Source organism: Sycon ciliatum, chromosome 9 (assembly GCF_964019385.1).
Source record: "Sycon ciliatum chromosome 9, ocSycCili1.1, whole genome shotgun sequence".
NCBI classification, from domain to species: Eukaryota; Metazoa; Porifera; class Calcarea; order Leucosolenida; family Sycettidae; genus Sycon; species Sycon ciliatum.
The window spans coordinates 6,031,957-6,053,405 of NC_088651.1; the positions used below are offsets into that span (position 1 = coordinate 6,031,957).

Sequence of the window (21,449 nt, forward strand, 5' to 3'; positions counted from 1 at the left end):
AAGGCTAGGCAGAAGGCAGAGCGACGAGGGGAAGGAGACATCGCAAGGGGCATAGAAGAAGGTGAGAGCATCCTCCAACCGCACATTAAGTTATTGCTCTTCGCGGACGCCGAGGGATGGTCGGCCGCGAATATCTACGACGGCAAAGTGGAGTGCGGCTCCGATACGGATGATGAGCAGAGAATGAGAAGGGCCAGGGTGGAGGCCAAGGAGGGGAAGAGGAGCAATAGTAAGCCCTTTCCAGGAGGCCGCCCAGCCGGGGTTGGGCTCGGAGTGGCTGCTCGCACCCAGACTATGCCGGCGGCGCCGAAACCACCTGGATTCGGCACCATATATTCAAGGAGCTGGCATGTTGGCGGTGCGTAGGGAAGGGGCATGTGCAGCGGGACTGCACAGTGCACACTGCCTGCCCCAGGCCCAGCACCTGCCAGGTCATTGTCGGTGCAGCAGCAACAGCAGCCACGATGAAACAGATAAGTTTGATGTTGATGTTGATGATGATGATGAGAAGAGTGTTCAAGCTTATTCAGATGTTGTTGTTGAAAGCGGATATGTTTCGGAAGGGGACGGGGAAGGGGAAATCTGGGCAGAGGGTAAAACTGTGATGCATGGGAGATTGAAACGGTGCAAACCGTTTTGGAGGGAGATGGAGGCTTCATCTTGGATTATCAGTATCTTGGAGGTCGGTTACGCGTTGCCGTTTGTGACAGAACCTTCGTCTGGTTTTTCAAGGAACCGGAAAAGCTGTTGGAAGCATGCGCAATTTGTTGATGAGGCAGTGAAGGGGCTGGTAGACTGCGGGAGTGAGATGAAAGTGAAAGAATCTGAGTAAAATAATAATTGTGTTAGCCCGCTGGGCGAGGTGGAAGGTGCTAGGAAGCTGAGACTGATTTTGGACTTGAAGCAAGTGAACGAATGCTTGTCTTTGTGCTGTGGTGGCCCCGACGTGTTTAATACGACAATAGTCATGGATGGTGTAGAGTGATTATGTGCGGATGTGTGCGAAACCAGTGGAGTGCATGCAGGGTGGACAGAGAAACAACACGATTGATTGTATACTGTCTGTAGTGGGGTCGAGTGGGGCCATGCAAAATCTGCCTCTGCCAGTATTACAATCATGTACAGTGCATGCTGGCAACTGAAATCCGACCCCCTGGGCGGTGCGCTCACATCGCAAAGAATGTGTACCCGTACCCACCGCTCGGTGGTCGGATTTCAGGTGCCAGCACTGACTGTAGTATGAGTATGATCGATGACTGAGCATGACTCCCATGAGGCTGTCACTCTGACACAGCACTCAGCAGTACAGCATGACCTAGTCCTAGATCTACCATGCATGCATGCAGTGGCCGTGGAGTCTCGATCTCGTAATACTCGGAGTCGTAGTCTGTATTGTACTGGTCTGAGCTCATGAGGTTGTCAGTGGTGCACTGGCAGCGTGCTAGCAAAACTGGCTGTTGAATGGATGTGCTCAATCGCAAGCGTTGGCTGGCTGGAGCATGCAGTACTGCCAGTTGACATGGTAGAGGCTGAGCAGGATCTACACACAGTGGGAGCGTAGTGGAGAGAACCACCGCATTGTGCTCTAGTTTTATTCTAAACTAAATTTCTGCGTCGTTGCAGGTTGTACAGCGATAGCTGAGCACATCTTTGCCTAGTTGAACATACACTGAAAGCACGGTCCTGACAGTAGTAGCACAAGCTAAACTCTTTTGTAGCGTGAGCTAAGGACCCTGCCTTTTCCAGCAACTACTACTCCTGAGTCCTGTTGAGCTTGCCCGGTCGCGACTTTTTGCAGATACCACTGACCGTTGATCTGTAGTGGGAAGGTTGGCGGCGTTCGCTCTTCGCAGTATTATAGTTCAATGACCCGAGTTGCTGTGAGTGTTCTGTCCTTGTCGTGGAGCGCAGATCCAACCGTAGCCTGAGCTTGGATTTTCCGCCGACCTGTTCATTCCTTGGAGTTTTGTACCTGCGCCGTGAGCTGGTGCGCGCAGGCTTTGTTGCCTAGTTGTCTTCGTGGATAGGCAGTTTTGTGCGCCGTGCTTCATGGTGGATTCAGTGCTTGCTAGTGCTCTGAGGTGGCGGCTCAGGTAAATAGAGCCAGTGGAGGAATGGCGTTTGTGCGCGCCTGTTCTCGTATGCTCGTGACCATCGCTCTGCTATTATGCTCAGGTGAGTCAAAATCGCTTGTCTGTCATGTGTGCGTTGCTGTTATGTGTGATAAACTCTGATTGTGGCCTGTGTCAACTGAAGAAAGGCTGAACGCGGAGACAGCTCTGTTTCCTGCTGTGAGTTCGCCGAGCTTGATTTGTGCGTCGTACCGTCTTGTCGTCCCAGTCGTTTTCTCTCGGCACTGTAGCTCGCCATTCTAGATGCCTCGATTTATTTTGTGTTTTCTGCAGATGTACATAATTATTGTAACTATTGTTTCGCGCCTTGTACAGCGCATTCTGCGATCCTTGCACCATACTCCATAGGCATAGATGTTTATAGATGTGTGTTTTCTCCACAACCATGCACAACGCAATACTGCCAATAGTGCCTCAGTTTTCATCTCGACTCGTGAGTCGTGTAGTATGTTCGTCGCCACTGTACGTGGGACGGGGTGGCGTGGTTTGCAAGGTGCTGAACAGAGTGTTCCTGATTGGAGATAGTGTAGTGACTAGCGTTTGACGAACGAACACACAACCCGTTCCCTCACTCAGTTATGAAGGATTGTGGCTAAATGGGAACCCCATGTGGCCATGTACCCGAGGCGAAACGGCGCTGGCAACCTTTCTCTACCCCTTCGTGATGTTGTCCATAGCATAGGTCACCGGAGTGTCGTGCCTTCTCAATGCACTTTGTCCAATGTCGAGTGATCGGAACAACCAAGTACGATGTGCTGGGTACTTGCGAAAAGCCAGTGAACGTTGTTCTTGTTGCGCCGCTTTCGGCTCGGCCACCGCCACAGAGGGCTACGGTGCTAGTGCACTCAATGCTTGGCACGTAACATGAATTCGCGATAGGCTAACTAACTAGTATTACTTGTACAGACTTGTACAGACTTGGAGTTGGAAACGTTTGTTGAGTGTTCTTCGTGTTGGTACTACTAACCATGCTAACTGAGCACTATGACTGTGAAGTATGAGGTCTGCAGACTGTGCGATGACTATGGCGACTGCACAAGTAGTAGTTTTTCTTCAAACATCAAAGGCTTCTTGACGGACTCTGTATGCAGAAACCCGCTATACTAGAATGACTGGGTATGAGTACATGTACAATTTCCGTATGCAACGGAGGATCGCCATATCTAACAAACGGACAACTGTACAGACTTGCCGATATATACTTTTATCGTCTTCAGCTGCCACAACTTAGTCAGAAATAGCTCTAAAAATGTTGTGAGCTCCTACTTGCCACGAAACTTCTAAACATGAATATGACTGGGACCCCGCACTATTAGTATTACTATAGTCTGTACCTGCCTGTATCTTGTGCAGCACATCGTGGACTCCTGCCTGTATCTTGTGCAGCACAGATCACTGATACAGGTCAGCACTGACAGCAGTAGTGACAGTGCCTTGCACAATTGCAGTATCTTGGTTTGACACATGCCTGATTGTGCAGTGGATCTACAATGTAGATTTGCAGTGAGATCTGTCTAAGCTGACTGCTCCAGGGACCTTCAAAATGTGGTTGCTGTGTACAGGTGGTCATCCTGTGGTATGTGACTGGAAACATCAGCCCTTGGTCCTAGTTGTAGGGGGCCCTCTGGGACCAATGGTATCCAATGACCAGTAGTATTCATGCACAAAGGCACACAATGAAAACCTTGGGCAAATTCCGTTGTGACTCAGAGCGGTTGTCTGGTGATTGGTTCAGCCATGAAACTCTGAGTCGCAACGGAATTTGCCCAAGGTTTTCATTGTGTGCTTTGTGTACGCCGCTCTGCCCGAATGAGGTATTGAGCACTTTCGCAGAACCTAACAGTTAAGCATGCTGCCTGTGTGCAGTAGTATTCATAATAATAATTACAGGGCTTGAAAGTGCTACGTCACAGCATAGCAACAATTTCAAAAATTCAAAAACTGTATCCAATTGGATCCAGTTTTTGTATGGATCCAAGCACATTTTAAGCCGTCTTACTCACAGCAAGGTGATGTAGCCAGTGAAACTGACTGCTTTGGCTAATAGGGGCGGGGTGACACCTGGTGGCGAAGTAAAAGTCACACATGCGTACGACATGAGTGGGTTGCTATGCACCCACATACTGAGGCAATAGCAAAGTCACACCTTAGTGGATCCAAAATAGAAATCTGATGTCAACTTACTACTCCCTGGCCGTTTTTGACGTCATCACTTTCAAGCCCTATTACTATTAGGGCTGCAAGAAAGGTTTGAAGGTTCGGTTACTATTCGTTTCGGAGTTCAAAAGAAGGAAGGTTGCTTTCAACGGACGGTTTGAAATCAGGTTTCTGAATATGCATAGTAGTGAGGTTCTGCCACCCGGTAAAACGTACCAAAATACGTATGGAAACCTCGCCGCGGTACGGGATCCAGTTTCAGACGGATTTTTTCATATCGTTTTGGACTGGTCTCCGTATGAAAACTGAGCGGACCGAGTACATGCGGCGGGGAGTTCGAACATGCTAGCGCATGCTACGCACAGCAGAACCGGCGCAACGTACGAAAAATCTGTGTCAAACTTCACCGGAGTTGAAATGGAGTTTGGTACGTAGTTCCGTGTAGCAGAACCTCTCTAGTCTCAAAATGGACTTCATGCTCTGGAAAATCATGCTAAGAGCTAAAATAGGTGGAACAGATAAAATCCATAATAGTTTTACTCAGATGGTGAGCCAATTAGTGAGTGTAGCCGTACCCCTGTCAGATTTGTACCTTGTTGTCGCAGTATCTGGCTGTATATCGTCTGGTTGCATTGGTGGACCGTCCTCTTCTACATAGATTATGCCTGATGATCGCTTACTGTGAAATGTTAAGTTGCAACGAATCGTTATGACTACCGTGACAAACAGAAACATTCCTAGTGTGTCAAATTTTGTAAATAATTCGGGAAGGTTTTGAAATGAAAAGGAGAGTCAAGTTCGAACATCCGCATTACCACCAATCAGCTTAGGAATGTTTCACGTGTGCCAGTCCACTCCCAATCCACCATGCCTGGTTATATATCAAGGGGCAAGGCATAGTCTATGAATTTGAAGATACTCAATCTTTTTGATACACCATAGCTTAGTCAAGGGGCAAGGCATAGTCTATGAATTTGAAGATACTCAATCTCTTTTGATACACCATGGATTAGTGGTAGAGCATCGCTGTCCCCCTGGTGGCTCGAGTCCTGGTGGCGACAGTCAATTTTTCTTCGGTCTTTTCGCGTTTACGCCTTTCCCTCCACCTAATGAATACTATTTGATTTGATTTCACAATAGAAAATGTTCAAATCGGGAGTGTTGAGGTGTGTTGGTGGCATCATTCACTGAAAAACGTTTGCACACACGCGTCAAGAGGCCAGAAAGGCTAGAAAGGCAGTTGGTGGCGAGACAAAATGAAGCATGCCGCAATCATGACGTCATAAGTATTGTTATCTAACTTTAGCGGTCATGCGGAAAGAATGTATGGTCCTGGAAAAGTTGTGATTTGCTCAGGTGCAAAGTGATCAATATTCACTGGCAGGTGACCGATCTCTCCACATCTGAATGTGTGCTGAAGCATTGTGTAACTGTTGGACTTGGCATTACCTAAATCTCATGCTGATTACTGTCGCCATTTTTGAAGAATCAGAAATCTTCCTAAGGCTTTAGTGTCACACTTTCCTAACAAGGCTAAGAATTTCACTCGCGGATATAAGTGTGAAGATTTTCCCCGCCTGCCCCACAAGTAATGGTCGGCCGAGTACAGTGAAGCCTGTCTGGGCAGACCGCACGAGACCTTAGAACTGTGGTGTCCGTGGGTGCAGGTGGTCTTGTTATCCAGGGCCTTTCGACGGGAAATAACGTCCCTTGGTCCTTAGTTGTGGTAGTCCTCTGGGACAGGTGGTCGCCCTGTCAGAGTGGTCGCCCTGTCAGAGTGGTCGTCTGGACAAGTTTTACTGAATGTACTTGCATAAGAATGACTGTACACTGTTGGAATGTGCCCTGGTGGGCCTTCTTGGAAGAGTGTTCTCGCCTGAAACTTGGCGCCTCTTCTGACTCCTTAACCGTAACCTTTTCTAGGGGAAAGTTGTGGACGAGACTAGTGTGGCTGCGCATGGTACGGTCAACTTTGTGTTAAACGACACTCGGCAGGGCATCAGAAAAGTGTCCCTATTCGCGAAGTGTCCTTATACCCTAAGTATACCCGAAGTCTCAATATACGTATTACAGTTGGACGGGACTTTGCTCTGGGCATGGAAATTCTGTCGTTATTCGCGAATTGTCGTTATATCCGGAGTCGTTATTAGCGAAGTTGACTGTAATAAGTATGGGTCTGTCTGACCACACCTGGTTATTTAAGGGATTTGTGTCTATTTGATGCTTCTGTGTGTGTGTGGGGGGGGGGGGGGGTATGTGAGTGTGTATCAGAATATGGTGTGTGTATCACGTCGTATGTGTGAGGAAAAGTAAGCACAAATAATCCACTGCATGTGCACATGCAAGGCACAAGAGGATGGTTTCAAGAGAGCAGGAACATGGTTGTTGAGTTCTCTTCCTGGTCTGGCCATGCTTCACTACATCTGCTTGTGTTCACACCGACACACTCCAGTCACACTCATCATCAAGAGCATACAGAGCACATGCCTTGTGCTGTGTATTAAGTTAGTATTTGTGTGGTTCATCTCTGCAGTGGTCGATAATTACCAGTACCAGGTGGCCCGCAACTGTATACAGTTACCTGCCTGGAAGATGGCCACTTTGGCAGACTCGTGCAGTCTTTGCATGCTCTAGTGGCTGACATGTACATACTTGTATTCCAGTGTGTGTGTGTATGCTTTTGTGTGGTTGTGGTGTAATGCTTCAAGAAATTCGTTATCCTAAGTAGATATTAAGTGCTTCCAGTACTTCTTGTGTCGTTCAAATTTGTGCCGTGTGGCTGTATGGTCGTGACAGCTCATACACTGCAATAGGGTCATCAAGCAAATCTATGTGAACATCAGTGTGTGTTTAAGGATTGCAAATAACAGAACCAGCTGAAGCGTCATTTCACAAAGGTTTTATTGAGATGACACGAACAAATTCAAGAGAAAGTGGTCATTAAAATCTTCGTGAAATGACGCTTCAGCTGGTTCTGTTTGTTGCAATTAAACTTGTGTCACCTCGCCGCCTTTTTCAAATACCAGTGTGTGTTTTCATGAAACACTCTAGGGACAGTGTACTGCAGATGTACCAAATGTCGGCGCTGCAGAATTTCGTCCAACTGGAAGCGGATACTTGGTAACGCCAGCTTCCTGTAACGCTGCAAGCCCAGTGTATCTGTAGTGATGGAAATGTATGAGCTACGAGTAAGAACAAGGTGCTGGAGATATAAGTTACAGACATCACTAATCTGAAGCACAGCCCCCCCCCCCTTCTCTCTCTCTCTCTCTCCTCTCTCTCTCTCTCTCTCTCTCTCTCTCTCTCTCTCTCTCTCTCTCTCTCTCTCTCTCTCTCTCTCTCTCTCTCTCTCTCTCTAACTCTCTCTCTCTCTCTCTCTCCCTCCCTCTCTTTCCCTCTATTTCTCTCTATCTCTCTCTTTCTTCAGTGCCTATTGAGTGATGTTACTGTAGAGACTTGGGCTTGCAAACTATGTACGTACATGTACTTGGCTGACATACAAAATAGTCGTTACTCAAGTCTACAAGTACGGTAGTCTACACACAGGCCAGGTACAAGACATGTGGAAGGTGTGTATGATCAACGAAATGCGTGTACTGCATGCGTATGAAGAGTACCAACTTCTCCCGCAGGCAGGCACAAGGTGTATAATTATTATGATCTCGGGGGGGGGGGGGGGGGATGTGTGTACTGTACTAATCTCTCAGAAGCAGAAAGGCACAAGGTGTATGATTTATTATTATGATCACCGAGATGTGTATACTGTATGCATATGCAGAGCACTAATCTCTCTGGCAGACAGCTGCTATGATCAGCCGGGCATGATCTTACACTGTGTATGGGTTTTGTTACCGTGTGACCTCCCAATAGATTACTGTCTAATTGACACCACATGGCCTTATGCTACAGCTGTTCTAACATATCTTCTCGCACTTGTACCGGGGGATTTGAATTTGAGGACCTCTTGAGTTATCACGCTTTGGTCATGTGTGAGTGGCCTTTCTAGAGTGCTGTGTAACTTGTAGCTGAAGGACACATGAACTGTAGTGGTGAGGGCTAGTTTGCTCCATCAAGTGCCTGCGCCAGGTCCATTCTGATGTTTTGTGACCCCGGAAGGTGTGTGTGTAGGGGAGGGGGGTGGAGGATTGTTTAGCTTGCAGTAACTGCTGTGTTACTAAACATGTGAATACACTTGCGCAGTATCAGTGATTTCGCACCTTCAATACAAGCTCAAGGACGTAGCTGGTCCCCCCCCCCGCCCTTCAGGGGGGGGGGGGGGGGTGCACGGCCGTAGTTCCCTAGCTAGCTGCACATGTACTTGTGCTATGATACATGTACGTTTGGGATGGCTGGTGCTGGTCATTACGTTCATGCTGAACCTAGGTCGAATTTTTAGGGGGTGCAAGTGCCCCCCCCCCCCCCCTGGGCTCCATGCGAGGTACGCGCCTGAAGCTACTGATTCTGATGACAATGCCGTTCACACCGGAAGAGGTTCAGCTTACAATATCCAATGCTATGTTTGTACTAGTTGATGCATCTATACGGTCAGCTGAATCACGCGAACTCTCTTCGCGTTCCCGTAACGTAAAGAAATCCTGTTCTGCTCTACGTTTCACGTAGAGAAGTCACGTGGAATATGTACTGGGAATTTCCTCTTCAATATTAATTTTGGCAGTTTTCTGCCTGGACTCGAATGATACCCAGCAGATCCGTACACATTTTCTTTGCGTGTGCCACAACGTAGAGAACCTCATCTACGCGTAGAAATCTGGACCCAAATCACGCGAAGCCGTAGACTCTAACCCAGACACCTGCTCTCTACGTGATTTCTCTACGTTTCACGTATAGCAGAACCTGTCTTATGTCACTCTGTGTACTGTACAAGCAGAACATTTCGTCAGTCAATACTTTCGTCCAACTCCAAAGAAAGAGAGTTCGTCCGGTTGTAAATTTCGTCCATGGATCATAAGAGTGTATTGAAAAGCTGGAAAAATCGACATTAGTCCGGCATTTAATTTAGTCCAAAAGCTCCTTGGACGAAAAAGACGAAGTTAAATTCCAGACGAATATTTCTGCTTATACAGTACACTCCGTGCAGTGCATGTACCAGTAGTGCAATGTACATGCAATGACTATGTCCCTGTGCACACACTCCGTGCAGTGCATGTACCACTAGTGCAATGTACATGCAATGACTATGTCCCTGTGCATACACTCAGTGCAGTGCATGTACCAGTAGTGCAATGTACATGCGATGGCTATGTCCCTGTGCATACACTCAGTGCAGTGCATGTACCACTAGTGCAATGTACATGCAATGGCTATGTCCCTCTGCATCCACTCAGTGCAGTGCATGTACCAGTAGTGCAATGTACATGCGATGGCTATGTCCCTCTGCATCCACTCAGTGCAGTGCATGTACCACTAGTGCAATGTACATGCAATGACTATGTCCCTGTGCATACACTCAGTGCAGTGCATGTACCACTAATGCAATGTACATGCAATGACTATGTCCCTGTGCATACACTCAGTGCTGTGCATGTACCAGTAGTGCAATGTACATGCGATGGCTATGTCCCTCTGCATCCACTCAGTGCAGTGCATGTACCCGTAGTGCAATGTACATGCAATGACTATGTCCCTCTGCATACACTCAGTGCAGTGCAGGTACCACTACCATCCCTCCATGAAGTATAGCCGTGAACGCGTACTAGCATGAGTACATAACCCCCCAGAGTGTGCAACGCCTGATCCAGCTCTGCATAGGGTCTAGGTCGAGCGTAATCGGATTTTTGTGTCATAATACCGTACACATCTGGGGGGAACCCGGGGAGCCGCGGGTACTCTCGGATCAAAAACAACGGTGCCCTGCCTCAAGACCGGCTTTTAGCTGGTGTGAAGTGTACGCATGACATCAGAAGATCCGACTACGCTCGACCAAGACCCTATGCAGAGCTGGATCAGGCGTTGCACACTCTGGGGGGGTTATGTACTCTTGATACTAGTACTGTACCGGTGCCATTGTATGCCAATATAGCCATGGTATGGGCATTGGTCGGATTGTTTTGGCGACGACTGTAGTAAAACGAAAAATGACTATTACATGGGGGCTTGGACGGTAACTCGTGTGACCTGCATTCTTCTGATGGTGTTGTTTCAGGGTTAGCACGGGATGCGATAGCGCTGCAAGCCACCTCGGCTGACCCGTTTCACTTGTTTGCATATGGGGACGGCACAGCGCGTGCATTCCAGCATGTAGAGGGCTGGTCAAGTGATGACTGGGTGCAGCTGCACCTAGTTCAATATGAAGGAGACAACGCGCTACAGATCAAGCAGGTGTGTACTGTTAGAATAGGTATTGTGTGTGTGTGTGTGTGTGTGTGTGTGTGTGTGTGTGTGTGTGTGTGTGTGTGTGTGTGTGTGTGTGTGTGTGTGTGTGTGTTGTGTGTGTGTGTGTGTGTGTGCGTGCGTGTGTGCCCAGCAGTAAGATTTCATGTAGAGAATTTCCAGTGCCATTATGATTCATGTTTGAGAGTGGGATGTTTCTCCATCCGTACTGTCCTACATTCCCGGGAGTTCGGTACTATGCGTTTTTTTAATACAATTCAACACAATATTGTGAAGATGCAGTGGTCCCTTTATAATCCGGCAGCATTTGTGCTACGCAAATTCTGCTGGATTAGGGAAGGTGCTGGATTAGGAAATCTGACTTGCCGCTGCAATGTGCATGAAAAGGACATTTTGGGAATTTTGGTTGCTGAAAATGTTGCTGGTTTATGGAGGGTGCTGGTTTATTGAGGGGTCTATCTTGCCTTCTCTCTCATTGTAAACTTGCAGCTGCAGCTTGTTGGCTCAGACGTGTTTGTTCTCACGAATGATAACGAACTGAGGAAGCATTCGAACTTCAATGGCACCTTCACGGGCGAAGCAAGAACCAGTCGGGTAAGAGCTCTAACCAAAGCAGTGTTCTCTGTCTCACAGCCCGCTGGTGGATCGATTGGCGAATTGAAACATCACTCGGACCGTTGTGAAGATCCAGTTACTTCACACAACAAATCTTTGCCTCGTCCGCACAAAACACACCAGAGGATAAGGAACATAAAGAAAAAGAGAGAGAACTAAATGGTGTAACAACCACGGGAACAGTGAACAGGGGGACAACAATAACAACATTTACTCCACAAGGTGCTCAGTGAACAGTTTCAGGGTCATGACATGTTCTTTTTGAACACACACAAATCAGGTGTGTACAAGTGTACATGTAGCCTCTAATGCTTTCAGCTGCATCACATGGCCATGACTAGCACGGCACAGTACAGGGAAAGTAGAATGCGAATCCGCTGGTGGGGTTTGCACATGCCACTGTCATGCTTATCGCTGTACACTGAAACCTGTCCAAGGCGACCGCTCATGGGACCTTCAAAAGCTGGTCGCTGTTTCCAGGTGGTCTCCTTATCCAGGGTCATTTGACTGGAAATAGCACCCCTTGGTCCTGGTTCCAGTGGTCTTCTGGGACAGGTGGTCACCTTAGCCGAGTGGTCACCTTATCCGAGTGGTCGCCTTATCCGAGTGGTCACCTTATCCGAGTGGTCACCTTATCCGAGTGGTCACCTTATCCGAGTGGTCACCTTATCCGAGTGGTCACCTTGACAGGTTTTACTGTGCATGTGCTGCCCCAATTTAGTGTTATTTTTCTTTTAGTTTCGCGCCGCTTTCTGTTCCATTATTAAATTGTTCACTGAGTATTCCACCCATTATTCCACCCATTATTCCACCCATTATTCCACCCATTGGTACGTACGTTCACTGTTGACAGTATCTAGAAAACTGTTCTGAATATTTCTTCCTTTTACATTTGAATCTCACATTTATCTCTCTCACATGTAGTTTAGTTATGCATCGTCAAGATATAATGGTTACCGCACAGTTTGTCCTCTTGTTAGCAATGTTAAAGTTGCTATCGCCGAAACTCTTCTTCAGTATAGTATTTCTGTTACTAATTTAATGATCTGCTTTTCTGTGTACAATCCCAGCTGGTGGCGAAGGATGTAACGGCGTTTGCTGTGGATGAATTTCAGTCGCTGGTCTACTACGTCAGCCGAGAGAGAATACCGCAGGCGGGCAGTGCCGAACCGTGGCGACTGTCCGTTTCCACGTACAACGTCTCCTTGCAGCGGACGCTGATAGGCAACGGTGCAGCTCCCGCGGCAGACGTCATGGCGGTAGACAGCAGGAATGGGTGAGTGGCTTCAAAGGGACCGTAGTGTCCGGAGTGTAAGCAGCACTTTGAAGACGCAAAATTCACCGAAAAAAGGGGGTGCGGCTTATACTCAGATGATCAAATTGACGGTGATAAATACGATAGATTTATAGCAGTAAACACACGCCTGCCCACACACGCTCTCTAGGCTGCCTAGCGAGAGCGTGTGTGGGCAGGCGTGTGTTTACCGCGCCCGCCATATTGCCAGGTGTGTCTTTATCACCATATTTATCAACCAAAAGTACAGCTGCAGTGATATCTTCAATTTCATTCTCCAGATTTATAGCAAATAAAAGAACCAAGGAACTACAAGTCACGCTGTAAAGTCTACTGACACCACCAGTTACTTGACAACCAGCTCGCGATAACATTGCACGACACTGGCCAACGACCATTATAGCATAACTTGTACATGTAGTTCCTGGGTCCTTTTCTTTGCTATAAATTAATCATTGGCTCTCCGTCTGAGTCCAATAGGATAGATGTCTGTATTTTGTGGCAAAAAAATGGGGAGGGGGGAGGGGATGCGTCTTATACTCCAGTGCGGCATATAATTACAGGGTGCGACAGAGCTCTCGGCCGTTGAAGAAAATGTTGAGTCACCTCCACCATTACACTGCGCTCTTTTTTGCTGCATATACTCCGGAAAATACGGTATATTGTACATGACCACATACCGAGTACAGTCTTACGATGTCACTCTCTGTCATTCTCCATCCCTGGACACACCGTTCATTGCAGTGCTCATTCTGCCTCCCTGGGCACACTGTTCACTGCAGTGCTGTTTGAATCACAGTTTGGAACTCCATAGGCTGTACGTAAAAGGGCTGAGTGACTTCTAAGCTTCCCTCACTATTCCTTCTGTCATCCGGAGATGTTTTGAGTTGTTGCCAACGGGATGGATAGGTTCTGGTGGTTATGTTCCACAGAGAGAGATATCTGTGTGGCTCCTATATTCACTGCTCCTGATTGTGTGATACGAGTTTCCTGGCTCTCTTTCACTCACAAATGTCTGCAATGTGTCCACTTTTTCTCTTTTCGCAGCTTTGTTTATATGATCGCGAAGCGAAGCTCTGACCGGGCTGTGCTGACAAGAACCAAACTTGACGGGTCGTTCAGGAAGGAGCTACGCTTTACCACCGAGAGAGGCGCTCGCCTGTCCTCGCTGGTAGTCAGTCGTTCAGGAAAGCCTGCCGTGTTCTGGATTGAGACAAGCCCCACTTCGTCGCGATTACTGAGATCTCTCAGCACGTCCAAGATAAAGATGGTAAGAGTTTGAGTGCACATGAGGCCTAGTTGCAACGCTGACGCCGAGACCTCTGGTCGGTTGAGTTGCTCCCAGCACCTCAGCACGTCGTCCCTATATCCCTATATATGTTTTGTCCTTTTCCTCGTTTCTTTTTGTTCTCCACCTGTTTTCCAGTAGGGCTGTGTCAATAGTAAAAAAATAATAAATAAAAAAACATCCACATGTACTATATATATTATATACACTCATACATCGGTTATCCGGACATCCACTTTACGGGCACCTCGGTCTACCGGGCACCCTTTGGGCGAGTTTCAGTTGAAATATTACTACTCTGCACCCTTTGGGCGAGTTTCAGTTGAAATATTACTACTCTGTTGGCACTTTGTGGAAATAGTGACATAAGATGCCATATCTATGGCCCTTCCCCATCAAAATGTATGTGATTCGGAGTTACGGACATTTCAAATTAACGGGCGGTGCCCGGTCCCGGACCGTCCGGACAAACGAAGGATGAGTGTAACTGAGATTGTTGAGCCTTAATTGTGCATCCAGGTTCCATAACTTTGAGTACTACATCGGTGCAAGTCAAGATGCCAATAGAGTGATGATGGTGCAGATGGCATAAACTGAAAATGTCGTTTCGTTCCCTCCTTACTGCGTCATGGGTGGGGTTTTATCCATTCAGGCCTTGTCATGCCTGTGTTATTATGCAATTTGGACTGTCTGTCAACCGCTAGAAACGTGATAGGAACTCGGAAAAGGTTTGTTCTTTATCCGAGAAATTCATGGTATTTTTGGGTGAAAAAAGGTTTCCATTGTGTCTTTCAGTCCGTTTGTTTCTCTACGTCTGCCTCTGTGTCTGTCCAACTGACTGGCTGGCTGTGTTTTCTGTTTGTAAACGCATGTTGTTGTTGTTCTACTCTGTGTGTTGCTCAGCCGATTTCCTCCACTCGTCCAGGACCGGTGATGCATATGTGGTCCACTCATCACGGTATTCACATCGTAGAGGATTTTGACGCGAGCAATGCCACCGCCCGTGTGCGCACCTTTCAGAACAAGAACAAGAACTTCCGCGATGACGTCGTGTTTGGCCTCGGCACGGAGACATCATCACCTTCCCACCATTCTGGTAAGTTCTAATGGCAGGTACTAGTACCTGGTAGATGATTACCGTAAACTTTGCGAAAAGCAATCCTCAATCCAGTTGGAGAAGAGTGTTGTTATTGGCAAGTTGTCGTTATCTGAGAGCTGTTGTTATTTGGAAGATTATTAGTATGTAATGAAGTGGTTACTCGGTCTGAAGATAGTGCCATTATTCCCAAGTTTTAAGTCCAAGATCTGTATACGCCAGGTTGCCTGTACATCGACTATTGTACAGTAAGCTCAGCGTTGGAGGACTGTAGACCTGGCAAGGCTGACACGTGTATGCTCTGCTGGGTTAGTAGTTCCATTCTTCACTCCTTGCTGTCTACATGTTGCGGATAGTAGAGGTTATACTGAATATGTATGGGGGGGGGGGGGTAGACTTGCATGGTGGGGGGGGGGGGGGTAGACTTGCATGGGACGAAGAAATCGTGATCGCATTTTCCCATGGAAATGGAGGTGATCTTGATCTAGACATAAATTGCGGTGTGCAATGTACACATAGTTGCTGTGTGACCCGCCATCAGGACCCTCTCAATCACCTTACTTCCAGTACATGACCACGAAAAGGCTCCCGGCAGCGTAAAACTTGCCTTGTGCTTTTCGGTGATAGCGAAATGGTCGCCCTCAGGTTTGGACAGGCAGGGACAACAATGTTTTTGGCTTGGCCTTTTTTTTGTTTTGTCGGTTTGTAGATGATTGTACACAGAACACCTGCCCTGGTAATCACCTGTGTATACCGATGCCCAGTGCCAGCTACACTCCAGCACTGTCATACAACCACCTATGCCTTCGAGCGACAACATTCTCGGCGTGGAGCAGCACCCGCCTCAACTTCACCGGCCTTGGTAAGTTGTTTTGGCAGGGATCTCCTAAATAAAAACTTGTTGCTGGTCTACTTCAATCTTATTGACAGAGGAAGTTTGAAATCCAACGAGGAAGCTGTGGTGGTGTTAAATGTATTGATAGCAAAGAAGGGAGATGACTAGTGTTGTCGCCTATGTGTTTTGTGTGTGTGTGTGTGTGTGTGTGTGTGTGTGTGTGTGTGTGTGTGTGTTTGTTTGTACTTTGTGTGTGTTGATATACCCGGTTGTGACTGTTCTCCTCTGCCTTTGTGGCATTGCTCCATGCGTTGTGGTGTTGAGCACTCTAGCAATCTGGGAATTCCCCCTAATGTATTGTCTGGTGGTATACAAATTATCCGTGTTCTTCATCTTGGTTCCCCCAAGGGACCGATGTTATTTGTTCGCAATAACAGGAGTTCTTCTTATCCGTATGGTATACCCAGTGAATACACCGTGATTTATCCAATGGAGTTACGAATACTAGTTCTTCTTAAGCGAAAGTTTGTTTTATCAGTGTTCTTCTTAACGAGGTTTCACTGTACTTGGTACCTATGTAATGCCTGATGATGTATAAACTATGATCTGTTCTTCATCTTGGTTTCAGATTCCGTGCTAATGCTAGCTGCCGGTGATCTAATCGCGGCCGTCTTCCTGAACCAGTTCGACGCCAATAACAGCACCATCATCGAGCCGTTCTACCAGGAGCGCGGCTTGAAAGCCGGGGCTGTCAGCGGCGGACCTGGCGGTGTGTTCTGGACCCACGAGCAGCGCAGCGCCTCCAAGGTCTACAAGTCCAGCCTGGACGGTGCTGACCAGACACTGCTGGAGACCAACGGCATTGATATGGCGCAGGTGAGAGAGGGAAATCCCCTTGTGTGGTACGATACATTGACATGGCGCAGGTGAGAGAGGGAAATCCCCTTCGCCGGACAGTTTCTGTACTGTAGAATAGCAGTGCTAGTTTGGAGATTCCCCATGGGTTGTCGGCCGTGTGTGTATTGCTTTTAAAGTTATGAGGACATCATTCAGAGCAATGCTGTAGAAGTTCAGGGTGGCAAGGTCCACTCTGCTGGGGTGGGGGGTGTCAAAGGCCTTCTACGTAGGGCCATTCTACTTGGGATGCCAAAAGGCCCTTCTGTTCAGGGTAGCAAAACTGCAAAAGCCGGATCTGCTGCAGAAGCTGAGGATGTCAACAGTCAAGGGCTGCTCTGCTCGGAAGCCAGAGTCTGGTGTCAAACTTCAATGGCCAACATTGTAGATGATGTGTGCGGTGTGTGTTGTGTGTTGGGGGGGGGGGTGTTGGGGGGGGGGGGGGTGTTGGGGGGGGGGGGGTGTTGGGGGGGGGGGGGTGTATCATGAATAATGTGTGTGTAACAACAGTAATTATGGGACCGTACGCATGCATTACAGAAGTACATGTACATTCGCATTGTACGGCCGTGAACTGCTTGAAGACCTGAGCAACATCTGTGCTGAACATTGAAGAGCAAACTAGGAAAGCTACAACCGGGTAAAACTGGAAATAATTGCTCAATGGGCAGTTCCATTGTAACATATATACGATCACTGAACATCTGCAATGGGCCTACACCAACACCCTGTACTGATGTGTAGGAGTTGCATTATTTGGTAGAAAGTATATTTTAGGAATGGGTTTGCTCCCACACTGGAGCTCGCGCTATTCCGCCGACGACTTGACACTTGACTGACTCACGACTGCCATCCGGACAACACGAGAAGTCCATCGAACCTTAGACTCGGCAAGTGTGGGAGCAAACCCATTCCTAAACAAAATCATCGCCGAAGTCGCAACCTGTATATCGTAAAGTGTATTTTCACGGTTTTAAAAGAGTATTTGTTTTGTCGAGCTAATGAGGATACGCCAGGTGATGCGGCCACGAATCCGGCCAACTTTACTTTCTAATGATGATGTAGGTTCCTAGGTTACCCCAAGACGAACAGTTATTTACCCTTGGAAAAGCTCCGGTCCCCTGATGATTGTCTTTGAGCGTGAAACTCTGAGTTATGATATACTGTAGGTTCTGAAATAGGGACCAGGCTTGTATTACCGCATGTCTGAAATAAGCGCAACATCGTTTCAGAGATTTTGTGTGGATTCCTTTCAAACTGGATGAAATATTTGGCCTCGCAGACTACTAAGCGCCTCAGCCATTGTTGCCCAAAATACAGTACATGTTTTTCCACTGGATTTTCATTTGTGACATGTATACTGTACAGTGTTGATATCATTGACGTGTCTCTCTACCTCTTATTTGATACCTGTAGGCAATTGCTTCCGAGGCCACATCAGGTGTGGTCTTGTGGAATGATGATCGTCGTCAGATTACTGTGGAAAGTATGGACGGTCGTGTTCGTTTCGTAGCTGTAAAGAGTAACTACACACTCGATGGCCTGGCAGTGGACTCCAGCAAAGGGTATGTACATTATGGGGTAGTATGTGTGTATAAGTATATGTGTTTGCGTGTGTGCGTCTCTCTCTCTCTCTCTCTCTCTCTCTCTCTCTCTCTCGCTCTCTCTTTCTCTCTTTCTTTCTCTCTCTCTCTCTATTTTTTCCCACGTCACATTCTCACTCTTTCCATCTACTGCTCTGTTTCCACTCTGTTCACACTGTCACTCCTTCCATCTACTGTTCTGTTTCCACTCTGTTCACACTCTCACTCCTTCCATCTACTGCTCTGTTTCCATTCTGTTCACACTCTCACTCCTTCCATCTACTGTCCTGTTTCCACTCTATTTCGCCGTGTCATGCAGACGTGTCTACTGGATTGAAGACTCTCATTACATCATGAGCTCATTCCTGGATGGCACTGGTTTGAAACGAGTCGTAGAGGGGAACATGGTGAGTGGCTGGTCAAAGTTTAGTCACAATTCTCTTTAGCATCTACAATCATAACCCGTGGCGCCGAACATTCTACAGCCACTGCGATGTTGGTCTAACCAAGTACTTCTCAGCCCAACAGACTTCAGTATGTATGGATTCGTCCATGCTTCGGACAATATCCGTACTATGCAAGTGAATATTTTATTACTCCCCACTATGTCTTATCAGTGTACTTGTATGTAGTAATGAGTTCATTTTGTGCATGTACATGTATGTGTCACACAGTTGTGGAATTAAAACGTTTCCTCAGAGACACAAATGCTAGAACACTGCTAAAGAGCACAAACTTGAAATTGTGATATTTTAATACTAATATTATTTTGTATATGCACGTGGCTATGCGTGCATGTGCTTGTTTGCGTGTGTGTGTGTGTGCGTGTGTGCGTGTGTGTGTGTGTGTGTGTGTATGGGGGGGGGGGGTGTACACACGCATGTGTGTTCCAACGGGCTGCACAGTCTGGTGTACATCTGCTGGCAATTGACAACGCTGTGTCACCGGCACATCTCTACTGGGTAGACAAGCTGGTCATCAACTATCTGAAGCTGGACGGCGTGACCACCCACGTAAGTAAACAGTGCCGTGATGCTATCCAGGAATTACTGTAAAACCGGAAATTTTCGATGGAGATGTATTTTCGGTCGGTGACTTCTGTACAGGTAATTTGTACCAAAAATTCAACCATGCCCAGCCACACAGTGTGCAAAATGCATTTTTCGATCTGGAAAACTGGCAGCCTCCTAGCCTGAGCCGTTCTATGTTCCATGCACTACATTGTATGCATGTGCCCAGTAGAATCACCGTGTATACTAGTACATTGGTATGCTGTGCTTGGTAGCCTGTCCATTCTCCTCGCCACAACATTCCTTGACACCCGACTGTACTGTGCAGTGGCTTCAGCTACTGGTATAGGTTTTGGGTGTAGCCGGTTAATGTTATCAGCCAACACTTCTTGGTCTGGGACAAACTTGGCAGAGCACATTGTTTTTTTTTGGGGGGGGGGGGGAGGAGGACGGCATTCTAATTCTATGAACCGTTCAGCTTACGCTCCCTGATCCGTCTGTGTTGGAAGACTACAGATGGACGACTTACTTTTTTGATCTCTCTCTCTCTCTCTCTCTCTCTCTCTATCTATATGTAGGACTCAGTATAGAGTCCATGCACTATATGATGTCCAGCACCCTATATAGAGTCCATTGGTCCAAAATCCACTATACAGAGTCCAGGAGTCCACTCAGTTTTGATCAGCTTCATCCTGCCGCGCAATCCCCTATAAGGAGTACAGTACACTTTTTCTACAAGTCCCCTATTCACGGTCCAGGAGTCCAGTTTATCCAGTCACGCCGTCCTGTGTGTTGTGCCCGAAAGAGAACACATTTTCAGTTTTGCTTGCCTCGTGGCAGCGCATTCCTTTCTTCACTTCAGCCATGGCTGCCAATTCTGCTGTGCAGTTGCTGACAGTAATCTGTCTCGAGCTAACCAAGGAGGATAAGGAGACGTTCAAAATCAAATCTGGAAAGCGTCTTGTGGTTCTCTGAAGACGTTTCATCAGTGCGCGGGATGAAAGCAGAAATTGCAGAACGAGAAAAGTTCAGCACAGTTCAAATCTGACGAGTCAGGTACACTGACGCTCTCTTTCGTTCGACGCCACAAGGATCCCCTGTTTGGCTGGCCATTGCTGCCAGTAAAGACGTTCGGTTTCATCAGAGCGAGGGATGAAAGCAGAAAGCGGAGAAAGAGAAAAGTTCAGCACAGTTGCAATCTGACGAGTCAGATACACTGACACTCTCTTTCGTTCGACGCCACAAGGATACCCCTGTTTGACTGGACAAGAGCTGCCTGTACCACCGTGTCAAAAGGCTGTACATGGCAGGACGATGACTGAGGTAAGGAAGCTTTTACTCCGACGGTTTCGATTGGTCTGCTGAGCTGTTCTGTCGTTATGCTTGAATTTTTTTTTCCATTTTCAAGGAGCGTATCGCGTTTGTTTGATGTTGCTTAAATGAATGCCCTAAAAGTAATCAACCACTTCGTAATAGTCCTCAAGGACTGCAAGGACTTTGCATCAATCGTATATGATCGTCTAGCTATCATCAATTATTATTTTATTTCATGAGAAATGTATTTTTATCCCTGTGATAATTATGTGAACTCGTACTCCACGACACTCTTCCTGTAGTATGATGTCAAATACAATGGGATCCACAAACGCAGTGCCAGTGTACTAGTAGTAGTAGGACTAGGAGGATTGCTTGTATGCCAATGACAAGAAAAAGCTTCTCAAGCTAATACTCGTATTCCCTGAAGTAACCGTTTTGATGTCACGAACATGACATTGTGTCAGTGAAACTGCCTCGTGACAACAAATCATTGCATTTCCATCTTGGGGAAGACTGACTGACAGCAACGCTGTACAGATTGTTCAAATCATCTCATTTCAATTTAGTTGCAATGAAGTGAAACACTGTGTACACTACATGTATGTTGGTGTGTCTGTGCGTCTTGAGTGTGCACAAACAATCTTATTCTTCGTATTACTAATAGATTATTGTCCCCACCATCACCTGTTCACAGGTCTTTGAGTGGATTGATTTTCATTGAGCATCACATTCGTTGAGAACTTGGTAGTTGTGTGCTCCCATGCATCATTACGGTAATAAGCGTATCCTTGTGCTATCTATTTGTTGCAGGTGTGCTGATCTTCAGAAGCTTGCGGAACTGAGTGCTGCTGAACATTTGCATGGCCATGAGCAATGG

The 21,449-nt window shown here is 47.1% G+C and overlaps 1 protein-coding gene across 1 annotated transcript in view; it reads left to right on the top strand.

Moving 5' to 3' along the window:
* Positions 1-1,541: 1,541 nt before the first annotated feature.
* The window catches only part of LOC135824618 (uncharacterized), a 42,362-nt gene continuing 22,454 nt past the window's right edge, over positions 1,542-21,449 (top strand). The window contains exons 1-11 of the mRNA XM_065337351.1: positions 1,542-2,175; positions 10,453-10,628; positions 11,130-11,234; positions 12,326-12,531; positions 13,597-13,819; positions 14,741-14,933; positions 15,643-15,795; positions 16,397-16,644; positions 18,079-18,227; positions 18,565-18,652; positions 19,151-19,258. Coding sequence (XP_065193423.1) covers positions 2,115-2,175; positions 10,453-10,628; positions 11,130-11,234; positions 12,326-12,531; positions 13,597-13,819; positions 14,741-14,933; positions 15,643-15,795; positions 16,397-16,644; positions 18,079-18,227; positions 18,565-18,652; positions 19,151-19,258 — 1,710 coding nt within the window. The 5' untranslated portion in view covers positions 1,542-2,114. The remainder of the gene's footprint in view (positions 2,176-10,452; positions 10,629-11,129; positions 11,235-12,325; positions 12,532-13,596; positions 13,820-14,740; positions 14,934-15,642; positions 15,796-16,396; positions 16,645-18,078; positions 18,228-18,564; positions 18,653-19,150; positions 19,259-21,449) is intronic.